Source organism: Anguilla anguilla, chromosome 15 (genome assembly GCF_013347855.1).
Source record: "Anguilla anguilla isolate fAngAng1 chromosome 15, fAngAng1.pri, whole genome shotgun sequence".
In the NCBI taxonomy this organism is placed as follows: domain Eukaryota; kingdom Metazoa; phylum Chordata; class Actinopteri; order Anguilliformes; family Anguillidae; genus Anguilla; species Anguilla anguilla.
Genome location: NC_049215.1, coordinates 16,411,050 through 16,426,416, shown reverse-complemented (window position 1 = coordinate 16,426,416; position 15,367 = coordinate 16,411,050). Strand labels below are relative to the sequence as shown.

Genomic DNA, 15,367 nt, shown 5'->3' with positions numbered 1-15,367 from the left:
CTAAAGTGCCTGGAATACATTGTGTGTTTCAGGTAATAAAATGTTTCCCAGTATGGATATGCACGTAAGTTCACATAACTGAATTTATAGGACACCACTATAATACACATTCACTCACAGAGTGCACTGGTACAAATAATTTAACTTAAAATTTAATTATTCAATAAATGAATGCATAATGCCATAATGAATAAAAAAAAATTAAAAAAAATCAAATCTATAAACCTGGTATATATGAACACCGGACTATAAACAGTAAAACTAATAATAAAGAAAACCAATAAAATGTGTTTATGAGATACATATGAGCAAAAATCAATACCGAACAGGAATGGTTCGGTACATAATATGCCCCTTGAGCCAAATAATTGACAAAATTATGGGTGAGGCTCTTCTGAAATATCATTTCTGACAGACACTGTCAGTTATATTCAGCATTAATCAGTAAATACAGAAAATTAAATATCATCATCAGCATTCATCAAAAGCACACAGATAGGCAGCCTCTAAATGCCACGATCATCATTTTGTCAGTACGTGTTTACAGCGTAGCCATTAAAAGAGAGAGGATGAGATGGATGGAGATGGGTGTGGTGAAAGAGCATGGTTACCATCTGACAAAATGGAGGCTGGCGAACAATAAATAATGCTGGGAAACCACTCTCCACAGTCCAATCATTTTATAATTGTATTACCTGCTTTTGATAATAATTTCTGTGATAAAAGGTACAAGCTAGCGCAATTTAATTTATTATTATTATTATTATTATTATTATTATTATTATTATTATTATTATTGTTATTAATATTATTATTGTTATTATTATTATTATTATTGGTCAGATTTAAAAATACAAAACTTTGAAACTGAATGAAAACTGAATTTCACGAAATCATTTGACTTGTCCCTTTATGTTCTCAAATGTTTGACAACTTGTCATTCATTTTCAAAGCAGTGAGAATACAACAGTTTGTCATAAGCAAACCATTTGCATCTAATAATTAAAACACTCAAACACAAAATCCTCACCCAGTTTATAATAATCAAACCGGTTGCAAAATCCTCAAAGGCATTGAGGTATGATAATAAATTAAACACCAAAAATTAAAAAAGGAATCTGTTTTTGGCTAAACGTGAAGCTTGTTCCTGAAGGCCTGGATTAAAACTATCATCAGCTAAAGGGTAAATACTCTCCTGCACCAGTGGCCTAATCAGACATTACATTAACATTACAATCTGACTTCACACACTGCACAATTATAGCTTGCATAATGGGCAAAATACATTGCTCAAAATTGTACATTTTCAGAAATGACCATTACTGTAACAATATAAATACTTCACAGGGTATGTTACACCAAAAATGTATTCAAAAAGCAAGAACAATGTATTAGTTATACTGATTCTCACTAAATACCATTGTACTGACCACATGGTTTAGAGCACAATGCCTTATGAATGACTGAAATGTTGTGGTGACTACAAATGATTATTAGAAATAATTAAAGTAAACAATATTAATCCATATTTCAAGTTGTTCGTGATAATATTTTAGAATTTGTGATAATTAAGCAGTGGAAGCACAAGCCTTTCAAACAGCACAGTTACCTGATTTATTTGTCTAATAACTACCCCCGTCCACAAGATTAGGCACTAAGTGGCTGCTCCAAATGTTAACATTTTCTATTTTCTCCACTGAAGGAACAGAGCAAGACCATGTTGACCGTATTCATGGGGGGTTTACAATTGTGAAGAACTAAGGTTAATGCTGCTTAAAGCATAGCTTCAAATATTGTGAATTTTCTTTCAGTAGGTTAAGGGCAAATTGGCACTGCTCCTCTCCCCCCAAATGTTCAGCGTTAGATCCAGCTGTCTCCGTAGATTCTGTGAGTCTTTAATATCTTTCTCTTCCTCTAGAGACAACATCCAGAATTGGAGAAAATGAGGTTGGTTCTCTGACGTGTTTGGAAAAAACGGGCACGCTCATGAAACAATCTGCTTGCGAAAGATTACAGCACACCCACACACGCTTCACATACATCTCATAGCAGTTGCCATGAAACCTTGGAGGAAAAAAAAGAAAGTGCAGTATTTGGATTTAAATCTTCTCATAAATCGCTAAGGTGAGCTGTTAAATGTCATGCGTTTGTATAGTCTTAATTTGGAGTTGAAAATGAATATATTATATATACTGTATACACACACACACACACACACACACACACACACAATAAATACAAACTAAACAGAATACAATACAATGCATACCAAATTATGATAGTAGTTATTTGTTTTAAACAATAATGAAATAATTATAATCTGCAAGGGGATAATTATTCTTAAATTGTGAAATACAGTGCTTCGTCGACACCTCATTGATTCAAAAGAGTATAATTAAAGTTTTTTTTTTTCTTCTTTCCATTGTGGCAATAGTCCCATAATATGACATGCGTTTTTAATCTTGTTTTACAAATACATTTAAAGCATGTATTTAAACAATAAAATAGGGAAAAAGTGTATTATTTTTAATGTACTGTTTTCTTTGCTCGTGCACAGCCTTTTCATATCTACATTTATAGACAACACCTTTCTCAGAAGAGCAGGAAATGAGTTCTCACCCTCCTACCACAGTTTTATCAGACTCATCTTCCAGCACAAAGGCTCGTTCCTCCTCCACACGCAGCCCTTAGCCTGCATTATGCACAGATACCCTCTGCTTTCTCTGAGCTTCAGGAACGGGGATGATAGAAAAACAACCCAGGAAAAAAAATAAAAAATAAAAAAAAAACAGGCTTCCATTCCAACTGTGTCTGTACGCACTCTTCTCAAAAATAGGGTATTAATTTAGTGTGGGAATACATTTCATACACAGACAAAAAAATAAAAATAAAAAAGCCAAAGCAATAATCTTGCACACCAAAAATATGTTTCTGGTATTGCTGATAGTGAAGAAATGTGCAAGTTCACATTTTCGAGACAGTTTCTGTCTATCCCATTATAATGAGGCATTTTGCATGGAATTGCATTGTTGTGAGTAGAGCTCAGTTTGACAAATCTGTCAGACACAGACAGAGAGAGAGAGAGACACTGCAGAGTACTGTAACATGAACACAATTTATATTTTAGTCAAGTGTTTGGTATTTCCCAAAACCAAGCTCGAAAATAAAGTATAAACCCCCAATGGCACAATGTCAATTGAGTTTTTACAAATAAATTGAAGCCGTTATTACTTTGTTCTAACACATTTTTAACACGTTTCTTTCAGTGATGGCCTGCACTGCACGCAGCAAGCATAAATAAATAAATAAATAAATAAATACATTTCAAGTTCAGTATTGCTCCCTTATTTCAAATGTGTTTTCAAAAGGCCAGTAATGCTCATTGCTGTTGATTCAGAACAGCACAGACAGCAAGCAAGTGCTCTTATGCCACACAGACATGAGCCCGAGGAAGACACTTCATGTGCAATTCAACAGGCAAAGCTGCAAGCACACGATCGACCAATAGGGGTCCCTAGTGTGCAAAGAGATACTGTAAATCCCAGCTGGCTCCCATCCTGCGATAAGGCCAGAGCCAATTATGCGTACCCTGTGGGGCCACCGACCACAGTCAGCACTGGCACAGTGAATTCAAAATCAGCCCACGGGTGCCATCCGTGCAACTACAGCAGTGTTTTCACAGGATGAGCCACCAGCAGGCCCTATTTCAGTGTAGCTTAAGTGTAGCTTTGATGATTAGCACAACGTGTCACATTAAATGTATAAAAAGCATAATAGCTGGGTTGTGACCCAACATGTCACAGGCTGTTCAGGGGTGACGAAGCTTTAAGGGGTGCATTATGTGGAAAATCCTGTTCGCATGCTCGTGTCTTTTCATTTGCCTGAGACAGTACAGCTTGGATCCTGCATTCAGCATTTTCCTTGCCACCTCTGCTGTGCTCTGGATCAAGGCTTCTCCCACTCGTAACAAGCAAAATCACAGTTCCCTCAGGTACAGTTAAATGACTCTACCGCAGACTACATAAACCAAGCGTCAACATTTTCGTGTTTTGGTCTGACACACGTTCAGAGGCGAGATTCAGTAGTGCGGCGGCCGATGATGATCATGATGCAGGCTAACTGTGGATCCAGATAAATGAGGGGAAGGCCGCCCGTACCGCTGCAAAACAAACATGCGTAAGGAGCGAGAAGCGATGATGATAGCAAACGCCACGGCCATCACCCGAGGCAGGGGAAGGTTCCGGTGACCGAGCGTGCTGTGCTTGCTGTCAGCTTTACGGCATATCCACAAATCAGCTTACACCCTGCGGCCTGTCCTTTCTTTTACAGCATTATTGACACATACCACAAAATATTTTCAACATCATTTATACTGCGGCCATTTTATATTTTGATATATGTAATGAACAGCTGTTTGGCTCACTGAAGAAAGGAGCGATTTGGTGTGAGTTATGCTATGAAGGTAATGATGATGATACGCGTCAGAGATTACATGCTTTGAATACATTTTAAAAATGACATACGGATGAAATGAAAATGAAAAAATATCCCTCCTGTAAACCTTTAAAAAGGTTATTAAATATGTATTCAATCATACATGAAAATTGCAAGCTTACAAAGTAAATAAATAAATAAATACCACAACAAGCAATTACAATTTTAATACACTATTATAAGGATAAATGAAAGACTTTAAATCTTTGCACACTTGAACACTCCCGAATTGAGCAATTTTGCTAAATGTTATGATTAATCCAATGAACATTCACTGAGGCTCATTATTTGCTTTCTCAGATATTACTTATCTTAACACTAGAACCACCATGTTGTTTATGGCTGATGTATATGATCTATATGATTTTACATTCCCTTGTGTAAATCAAACTGTGGGTAATATGTAAAACGTGCACATACATGACTGAACCAGGCGTAGTGGTAGATAGAGACAGTCACATAAAACAAATTGTAACAAAGATAGCAGCAGGCGAAATCTGTGAAATGATATGTAAATGCTCAATATTCCCAGTTTCAACAGCAATCTATTAATATTTACGTGCGGTACATTTCTTTATGCGTTTGAAATTTCATGCCATGTACATATCTCCCCAAATTGCAAATTGCTATTCTGGCTCTTGAATGACCACTATGTCACTCAAACCTGCCTAAACAGTGCTGCCTCTAAAGTGTCTGACTCTTCTAGAACACGCAACAAGTCGGACACTGGCTGGGATTCAATAAATAATTCTAGCATTTGATTAACAAAAGCGATGGCAAGTTCAGGCATCACTAAAGTTTGTGAAGTATAAATAAAACTAGTACTTGCAACTCAAAGTTAAGGGCATATTGATCAGATACAAGGCACTATATTACACACTGCAGGCCACTACAACAGAGATATCACATGTCAGAGGAGAGGTGTGTGTCTTGCTGACAACCGGTACCCTCTGGGGTCTTTGGAAAGGACGATTACAGGTGTTTATTTTGGGAACCCTGGCACACCACACCATAGCGGACAAAGCCAATTCTGTCCTGCCGCTTTGGACTCTGCTTTGATTGGCTCTGGGAAAAGATGCCTGGCTGTTCTAGCATTCGACTATCTGCTTCCCACATCCAGATCGTGTTATTTTTCCCTCTGCCAATCTATCAAATCAAAACAAAAATGTAAATAAATACATAAATAAATAAATAAATATAGCAGTAAACATGAATATTATAAATAGGCTGTGTAGGCAATGCCATCTCTTCTTCAGCATTGATCTCTACAGGCCATTCACCTGATGCAAGTACAGCACTGTTTGCGTGGTTAAGGATGGAGATAACCTTTTCACACAGAGGGATGCTGTATGCTAATTAGTTAATTCTCTATAGGTTTCTTGCTGGGGTCAATGCAAGGTTATGACCGCCCCATCCCTTCCCCCACTTGAACCGAATATTTTATCAGTATTCCCATTTTAACAGATGAGCTTTTTCCCACTAAATGTACAATCCCACTATAAGTAGCTGACACGCTGGGAGAATCTGCATGACATTCACTCAAAACAGTACACAGATTATGCATACATGCACCTAAGTGTGGAAAAAAAACACTAATTAATAGCCACTTTTCGAAGGTTCAAAATCCTTGTGGCTTCATCTTTCGATTCTGTATAATTGCTTATAGTCAGAGGATAATGACATGGACATCTTTCAGAAGGAATACAAGAACAGCCTTGAAAGCAGTGGCCATAATTATTCATTTAGTGTTAAATATCTCAACTGAGATCTAATTGGTCCAGCAAGAAAAAAAAAAAAAAAAACTAAAACACTAAAAGTAAATAAAAGAAGTCTGACAGGAAATAAAACATTATCTCCAGATATAAATTGGTTTTTGCTCCAAGTAATTTGCCAACATGTCTCTGCCACCATTGTGCAAGACCTGGAACATGGGTTTGATCTTGCCAGGAGGTCAGACGTTTGCCCATTTGCTGTGATTCACCCTTTTGCGAAGGAAATTATATATATCTGTGGACAAACCTCGTCTCAGACCTTTCTCTCCACAGAGGCTTTTTAATTGGTGTGGAGCTATAAAAGAGAGACCTGAAGAATGTTATTTCTGTGATAGGGCCCCAGAGGCTTTTATTTCTGAGTGCACCAGATAGACATTTCTTCTTCTTCAATTGGTGAAATCCATCTTTGTGAGATAGATGACTCGGCTCCACCTTGTCTGAGCAACATATGGTGAGGGAATAAAAAGTGGTTTGGTTTTGACATAAATCGTGCATTCTGTATAAATATATTGGAAAAACCTTTTTAAAAACCTTTTTTGTGTTTTCTGATTTCTTAAGTATGAATATGCCAAATACATAATTGAAGTTGAATGTATTTATGTTTAAGTGATTACTTTTTACTGAATAATAATAATAATAATAATAATAATAATAATAACTGAAGAGTACAACAGTTACAATGTTCTTGAAACCTGAATTATGACTCCTTCATGAGCAATTACCACTTAAGGGGTGGTAATATCTACAGAAAAATCCTTTTTATCTGTCAAAGTATGTAACTACAGGAACCTGACATCATATTTATTGTTGATATTAACATGTTTTGGTCAATATAGTGCAATATGTGCAAAGCAATCAGAACAGTTAAGAAAAGATAATTGTGAATACTTGTATAAAAATAAAATTAAATCTAAATAAAATTAAAATGGTGTTACATTGTGTTACAAGTTCAGTAATACAGTACACAACATAATTATTACTTCAGTCATTTATGAATGTTAAACACATATTAAAAATACATATTAAGAATGAATACATATATTCATTTTTAATATATAATATTTCTCCTATTATTTCCCCCTCTTTTTTAATTTCTGGAGAAACCATACAGACTCATGGGCCTCCATTCAAAAATAAAAAAAGATAAAAATAATAAAATAAAAATTAAAAAGTGCAGAAAGCCCACAGAAACACTTTTTTCATCAGATGACACAGAAGTCCTTTTTTTTCTTTTTTGGAGTGTGCCAACTTTAAATAAAGCCACTTTGACTATGCGAGCTACAGTAAATGATCAGAAATTACAAACATAAGCTTTACAGAGGATTATGAAAACATGACTCAGGTAATATCAATGAAGAATCAAATTTTCTGAAAGTACGTGGTAGAGTTCAGAAGAGCATACCAATAAATAGATACATACAGACCAGAGCAGCAGTGTCCTGTCCACTATAATGCACTACTTTGCAGTGCTTTGATCAGAAGGTGAATAGTGATTCACAATATATGCATGTTTATATTCCTTAAAATGTATTTGGGTAAAATTGCCTGTACATCTACATTAATGTGTATCTTAAACATAAAAAAATATACTTTGCATCACCAGTTATGAATCGCAACCCTTAAATTCTTCCAGCTTAGTTCAGAGAGCATTGGACATCAGTAATGCAATGCAATGGAGTTTTAAAAATAAGGATAATATCGGCCAGCACACCCCTATTACTGTTCCTTGTGATTTGTTAATTTGTGCCAAGGCATCCCCCCAGCTTTAAACCATACTTTCTGCTTGAATGTTTTTTTTTTTGTTCCTTTAAACAATACTTAATGCATTAATTAATGCTTTTGATATTGTAAAAAATGCTTCTTATAGATTTATATAGACAAACATGTGGTTCAAAACTGGCTGAATGTTGTCTGTTTCTCAAGAACTTCGAGGTAGTCCGGCTCAACTTGAAGCTTAGCTTTTAGTTCTAAGTATTCATTTCTGTTGGGCTCCACATAAACAGTACTCGGTGCTGTTCCATAAAGCATCGTCTCTCGTATGCTCTCTGGATGCAGAAACTGACGTCTGACGTCAAAGCTGGGTGTGTACGCGTATGAGGCATGGCCTCCGTACTTGTACTCGTAGCTGTTGGAAGGAGACTGCTTCTCGGGTTCGAGGATGCTTCTGAAGAAGTGCTCGGCGTCTTGCACGGGGGAGGGGTCATCCCGGGGTTCGATGGTGCTCACGCTGTAAGTGGGGCTTCGCAGGTTGCTGTCCCTCTCTTCGTCCATGGTGTTCCTGTACGTCACCTTTAGCTCATGAAGGTCTCTGTAATCCTCTACCGTGTTCCCCTCCCTGGACCTGTAGATGGGGTTCTTGCACATGTGGCCCAATGGGTGCGGTATGTACTCGTACACGTGCCCGGCGGGTGTTTTGACCTTCGGGACCGGCCTGTTGCTGTAGAGGCTGTACTGCAAGTTGAAGGAGCTGACATCAGAGTTGTTTGTGCTGCTCCGGTCGTTCTGGGACTTCTTGCGCTTCTTCACCACCACCACGAAGAGCCCCGCTGCCACGAAGACGGACATGATGAAGACCAGCAGGAGGCTGAGGATGAGGACGGAGAGGGGGACTGTGCTGGACGGGGTGTTGTATTTCGGGGAAGCCTCGACAGTGGTGGTCCCGCCCAGGAAGGGCTCCTCAGAAGGGGTGGCAGTAGACGGGATCACATCAGTGTAATCCGGGCACAGGAGGTCAGACAGGACCGAGCGCATGTCTTCCCCGGCCAGCCTCTTGGGGGTGCTGCAAATCACCTCATTCACCACGGTGCCAGGATTGAGCTGCTCCAGCCAGATCTTCATGCCCACCACGTCGCACGAGCAATCCCATGGGTTCTCGTGCAGATCTATCTGCACCAGTGACTTCAGCTGATCTAAGACACCGCTTACGGGAAGATTCTGGAAGTGGTTGCTGCGGAGATTAAGCCTGGCGAGAGTCATACCAGTGAATATGCCCCCGGGTAAGGTTTTTAGAAGGTTGTTATTGAGAAAAAGCAACTGGAGGTTTGGCACGTAGCGGAAAGTGCCTGACACAATTTCTCTGATCACATTGTATTCTAAATAGAGGTACTGCAGATTCTGCAGCCCGAAAAACATATCAGCCGTGAGCCGATCGATGAGATTTCCATTCAGGTACAGCCTACGCAAGTTTGTTAAATCCCCAAAAGCTCTGTCATGAATTAGGGCTATCCGGTTGTTCCCGAGGTGAAGTAGGTCTAATCCAGTGGCCTCCACAAAATCTGACCGCCTTACAACGGGGATGTAGTTCCCCGTGAGGTACATCTTTTTTGGGTTGTATGGTTTGGGCTTTAGATCAGAGATGTTCTCGATCTTTCTCTCCTGGCAGTTGACGTTCAGACCCAGGTCTGAGATTTGCAGATTACAGGTGCAGGCAGTGGGGCAATCCAAAGGCACAGGAGACTTAGTCTGATATGCGATTATAGGGCCATAGTTGTACGGGTTGTTAGAGGGGATTCGGGAGGTGGGCTTGGACCGTGACTTGCTGGGCGGGCGGGTGCCCTTAGTCGGCCGTGAGGATGACCGCAGGACTGCGGAGGAGGTGGCAGAGGCCGTGGCGGCCGCTGGGGTGGTCTGGAAGTACCCCGTGGTGCTGAGCGGGGGCGGAGGCCTCATCTCATACTCAGAAATTGCCCTCCTGGGGCAAAGCTCCTGCTTGGAGACCTCATCCAGATCCCGCCCGTGCAGGCGAAAAGGGGTCTCACAAACCACCTCCCCTACTAGTGCAGTGTAAGAGATGCTCTCTAGCCATGCCTTCAGGGCAATGAGCTCACAAGAACAATTCCAGGGGTTCTCTTCCAGCTGTAATTCCACCACTTTGTCCATGTGCTCCAGTAGACCAATGTAAGGGAACATTTTCAAGCGGTTCCCCCTAAGGTCAAGGTGAGTCAATGGGACATAGCGGAATATGTTTGTCGGCAGAGCGGAGAGCAAATTATCATTCAAAATCAGCACCTCCAGGTGATGGAGCTTGCTCAAGGCATTCGGTTCTATATTGGTAATGTAATTGTAATCAATCTGTAGATATTCCAGACTTTCTAGGCCAACAAAAGTGTCATCCCTCAAGACATCTATTTTGTTATTGTTCAGATGCAGCCTCCTTAATCCCTGAAGGCCATTAAAAGCCCCCGTCTCGACCTCTGAGATGTCATTGTTGCCCAAATGCAAAATTGTAACCCCAGCATAATTGACAAAGTCATTGACAGAAAGTTTTTTTAAGAGGTTGCCAGTCAGCAACAGATGATAGGTGGAAAAATGCACAGGGCTAATTTCTGTCAGCCTGATGATCCCTCGATTCTCACAGCTGACAGTCAGGATCCCGTCTTTCTCTTCGCAGGTACAGAGGTTTCTGCAGATCTCTCCATAATTATCATACATCTCTATGAAGCCAAGAGATGTAACAACCAAAGCGATTATTTTCAATATCCAGATATGCATTTTCACAGAAGAGGCTGGCCCAGTTCACTGTAGTGCAGTAGAAGTATGTGATGTCATCTGGAGGCAGAAAGATGGACAGGCATTTTCTGTTTAATGTACATAGTCAAACAACATTCACATAGCAAAATGAAATGTATAATAATAATAATAATAATAATAATAATAATAATAATAAACAGATTGCTGCATGAAGGAAGTAAATAAATAAATAAATAAACAAACAAACAAACAAATAAATAAATAAATAAATAAATAAATAAATAAAGCCAGAAACAAGCATTGTTCTTTGGATTGTAAAGAGAATTGCTTTTCAAGCTTGTATATGACAAAAGGAAAATTTGTGACTAACTGCACATGATAAAAGTAATGTATTTGGGAATTTTCTTTCATTTTTGCAAGTACAAAATATCACATTCTCAAACCAGTCTGTATATTGCCTCCTTCATCATTCCTTATCGCTGCAAAGATCCCTATCACCGTAGAGAAAGTTAGTATCTAAATGCCATACTGGTCACATCTCACATCTTCAGAATCAATGTTCATGCCTTAGGCTATCTAGAGGGAAAAACGCACTGATAGATGTGTAACAAGATTCCCAAGATAAATGACTTTAGTGAAAACATGATCAGATACAGTCACAATACATATATAAACGAACAATAATGTACGTTTTTCTCCGAAAATGAAGCGCACATAACGATGGCGAACAACTGTTAGAGGCGACATACCGTGTTATTCTATCTATCATCTGCAGTTTAAACCCAGGAAAAGTCTCGCGAAAGACGCTTACTGTTCTTAATGGGCTTGTACGCAAAATACAATGCATTTCATGTCCAAGGCAGCGATATAAATACGAGTATACTGTAGGTACGTACGCTTTCTTTTGAAAATCAAAAAATGGAATTAACGTCGGAGAATTGGCGCATATAAGAGCATGAATACGTGGGACTGGGCGGCTCACCCTTAAAAGAACATTTGCGCCTTTCATGAAAGCAGTATTGTTCTTCAGCTGGGGTCCTTTAGAACAAACATATAGCATTTGCCATCCAACGTCCACTGCCTGAAGAAGTCTATTTTTTTTTTTTTTTACTCACCCCGCATATCCGAGGACTTGCGATTGGCACCTACACCTACTTGGTATTGAACGTTTCCTTCTAATATGTTACAAAACCAGTTTAAAAAATAGTCGTAACTCAGGATGTCTGTTATGGAAAATGTTCATTGCCAATCTCGCCAACGAAAGAAATGCTGATTGTAACGGCGGCGACAGTCATAGCCCCTCATCCTTCAGGCAAAAAAGGAAAAAAAAAGAAAAAAGATCCGACTTGATTGTAAGCACAAACGAATGACCTACGTCATTGATTAATAAGCAAATTCCTTCGTGATAGAGAAAATAATTGTGCTATTTTAAGCCTTTTTACTGTGTACCACATTCGGTTTATGTTAAAGAATCTTGATGCACACACATACAAATCTCTCTCTCTCTCTCTCTCTCTCTCTCTCTCTCTCTCTCTCACACACACACACACACACACACACACACACACACACAGTCTTACTCACACAGGCACACACGTATGGTAGGGAAAAAAAAAAAAAAAAAACCCGTGTTCTCTCTATGATGAATTATGCGCAGCTTTAATCAGCGGCGATGGAAGGAATTTTCATTTGCAAAGCAGTCTTATCTAAGGAAGCATCCCGCACAGACTTTTTACCCCTTTCTTAAGTAAAGGCAAACTCTGTGTTTTTGCTATTTTAACTGAACTGGATATTCGTCTTCCACTTTGCATTTAATGGTCATAATATAACCAATGCTTCAGGTGCTGCTTAGATAGCAACCAAATGCGCTAAAGAGTGAAATGAAAGAATAAAACAAATACTAATTAAATCAGCATTTAAGGGGCTCGTACAGATGGCATCGACGACATAAATCTCGATTCCCCCCCACCCACCTCCCCCCTCCCCAAATCAGAATTATATACTTAAAACAATGAAACCAAATTGTTAAACACAGCAGACGGTGGTTATGCATTTCCATATTCTAGCCGCACATTGACTCATTGCAAATACCCGCAATGAATGTGTGACATGATGCATTTCAGGACCACAGACAGAGAATACCACAGTCTCTACAAGGTGGCCAAGAAGAAGAAGAAGAAAAAGAAAACCGGAATAGTAAGTACTTCGGTTGAAATTCGGATATCTTACCCAATTTGACTTCCTGAATGCCAAAACATTGCATCCATTCCACGTTCTTCTCCGACTTAAGAATTATTTAGGTTTTTAGGCTCCGTCTTCCCGATGTAAGATCCTTATTGAGCGACGATTTCAGCACTGAATCCCAAGCACTGAATTGCACTAACTGCCTCATTCACGTTGGAAATGCTGACGGTCGATCCGACAATGCGTGTTTCATTGTTCCATAGGAAGACTAATTCAATAATAATAATAATAATAATAATAATAATAATAATAATGCATTCACATTACAACGGCTGTTGGTCGTGGTTTTATCAAATTTTTGATAAGCATATAGGCTACAACTGTGCACCAGTAACAACAAAAATATATACATGAGAAAAATCCACCACCTTAACTGAGCCTGCTTTCCGTTTCTCAAAAGAGAACGGTGAAACGGTAAGGGAAATCTGCGCCCCCGGAATCTTCTGAGTGGTATGGCTTGTATCGCGTTGTACACAGATCTGCCTAAGCTCTATTTTTTTTTTTTTTTTTCGAATCATGTGTTGCCCACATTCATGCACGCAATAATCTCTAAGTATTCGTGCATTAATTTTCCAGATTTTCAGCTTCAGTTAAACACATGAATTATTACTGGCCTCCTTATCATGTCATACAAAGCGATGTAACTCGACGCGGTTCAACTTGAAGTAGGACTCACAAATTGTCCACCATTGCTGAAGGAATAACTCCTTTAGCCAGAAAGAATTATATATATATATATATATATATATATATATATATGTGTGTGTGTGTGTGTGTGTGTGTGTGTGTGTGTGTTTGTGAGATCACGCAGTAGCACAGCGCTTGTTTTCGGGATGTTTTCGGGATTTTTCCCCAAAATTTTTATTCTCTTGCGTTATGTGTGATGCGGTGAGGGCAATTCCCTGGCATTTTCATACAAATGATATGCGGAGTGAAACAAGGAAATAACCCATAGAGGGCAGTGCGCAACACGCTCTCTCTCTCTCTCTCTCTCTCTCTCTAGTGGCGACCTGCTGTACAGTCACTTTTCACGGCTGCTCGGACGGTTGAGAGTACAAAAGAATGTTGGAAGGAAATGGCATGCTCGTGCACTACTGGATTGTTTCAAAATCCATTATTTTTGGAGCACAGCTGTACCCCTGTCTCTTATAAGACCTACCACGGGCCACACAAACACAGCCACAAGTATGCACGCTCTTGCGCACGTGTCCACTTACACAAATGCACGGTATAGTATGAACAGTGATACATTAATCATTGCCGTCATGAATAACAGCAATATTGCTCTTCAAAAAACATCCCATATATTTTGTTATACTTTTAGCTGGGGGGAGTTTGCAGTGTTAACCAATTTAACATGTCAGGAAAACCACACTAAATTGTTTAAATTATGAATTGTCTTGTTGTGCTGTCTCACACAGACATTAAATTATGTATTACTGAACTGGTATTTGTGTATGAATGTGATTTCACAAAGTTTGTTCTAAAATGATCTGATATTATCTGAATGCATCACTAAATAGGATGATCAATGGTCATTTATTTGGAATAAGTTACCTCAAGCTCTCTGTCTGCTTTGGTGCTAAATCGTTCAAGGCTTAGCTCCAATTATACTTTAAGACCCTCTTCCAAATCTCGGGGTCAATAGAATAGAATTCTTGAGACTACATTTATATTAATGTAAAAGCCAACTTGCTTGAAACCACTCTCTGCTTTTGCCCCAGTACATAAGGCTACAATAAATGGAAATGGCACAAAGCCTCAATTAGTTACGGAGATGCTTTAAATTACCCGAAAGTCTCTGATTGGATAATCGTATTATAACATTACAAGTTTCCAGTCGTAAAAGGACTAATCCCAGAATCTCCAGGCCCTAATTAGAATCCAGTTAAAAGTCGCCATCCTGATAGCTTCTCTCAAAGGACTACTCTCTGTCTAAAATGACTTGGAATTAATCATCTCATCAAAACGGCAGTCATTATCTGACATAATTATCGAGGTCTATGACAGAGAGAGATTGAAAGACGGAGAATGTCCAAATTCGGGGGAACTGCTGAGTGCAGAGCGTTAGCTGTTTTGACATGGTCCTGCAACGTTGTGTTTGCTATAGGTCATACCTGCATGCATATGCTGTAAATTACATGCAAGACAGCGCTAGTTACCATATGATATAAAATTGCACTGCACAAAGGGGGGTGAGGGAGGTGGGCGGTTGGTTAAGGGTTGCACATTCTGGAGATTAAAACGATTTTATTTATGATATTTTTTTATGCAACACTTCATCAGAATCTGACAGTTCATATTGTCACCCTCAGGCAAGTCAAGGATGTCTATGACACAAAAATGCTGTAATTTACTGTCAAAAGGAATTCTCTGATACATAAAGG

The 15,367-nt window shown here is 39.1% G+C and overlaps 1 protein-coding gene across 4 annotated transcripts; it reads right to left on the bottom strand.

The window, feature by feature from the left end:
* Positions 1 to 7,239: 7,239 nt before the first annotated feature.
* LOC118213704 (SLIT and NTRK-like protein 5) lies at positions 7,240 to 13,700 on the bottom strand. Of its 4 annotated transcripts, none has more exons than XM_035392753.1 (2): positions 12,966 to 13,700; positions 7,240 to 10,814 (listed from the first exon to the last, which is right to left on the bottom strand). In XM_035392753.1, the coding sequence occupies exon 2, from the start codon at positions 10,755 to 10,757 to the stop codon at positions 8,157 to 8,159; it is 2,601 nt and encodes an 866-aa protein (XP_035248644.1). In that variant the 5' UTR covers positions 10,758 to 10,814; positions 12,966 to 13,700; the 3' UTR covers positions 7,240 to 8,156. The 4 variants fall into 4 exon arrangements, with proteins under 4 accessions (XP_035248644.1, XP_035248645.1, XP_035248646.1 ...); XM_035392754.1 differs by lacking the exon at positions 12,966 to 13,700 and adding an exon at positions 11,852 to 12,258; XM_035392755.1 differs by lacking the exon at positions 12,966 to 13,700 and adding an exon at positions 11,719 to 11,844.
* Between the last annotated feature and the right edge of the window lie 1,667 nt (positions 13,701 to 15,367).

Excerpts from the sequence above, each read along its gene's own strand:
- LOC118213704 (XM_035392753.1), bottom strand. The coding sequence starts at position 10,757 with ATGCATATCTGGATATTGAAAATAATCGCTTTGGTTGTTACATCTCTT.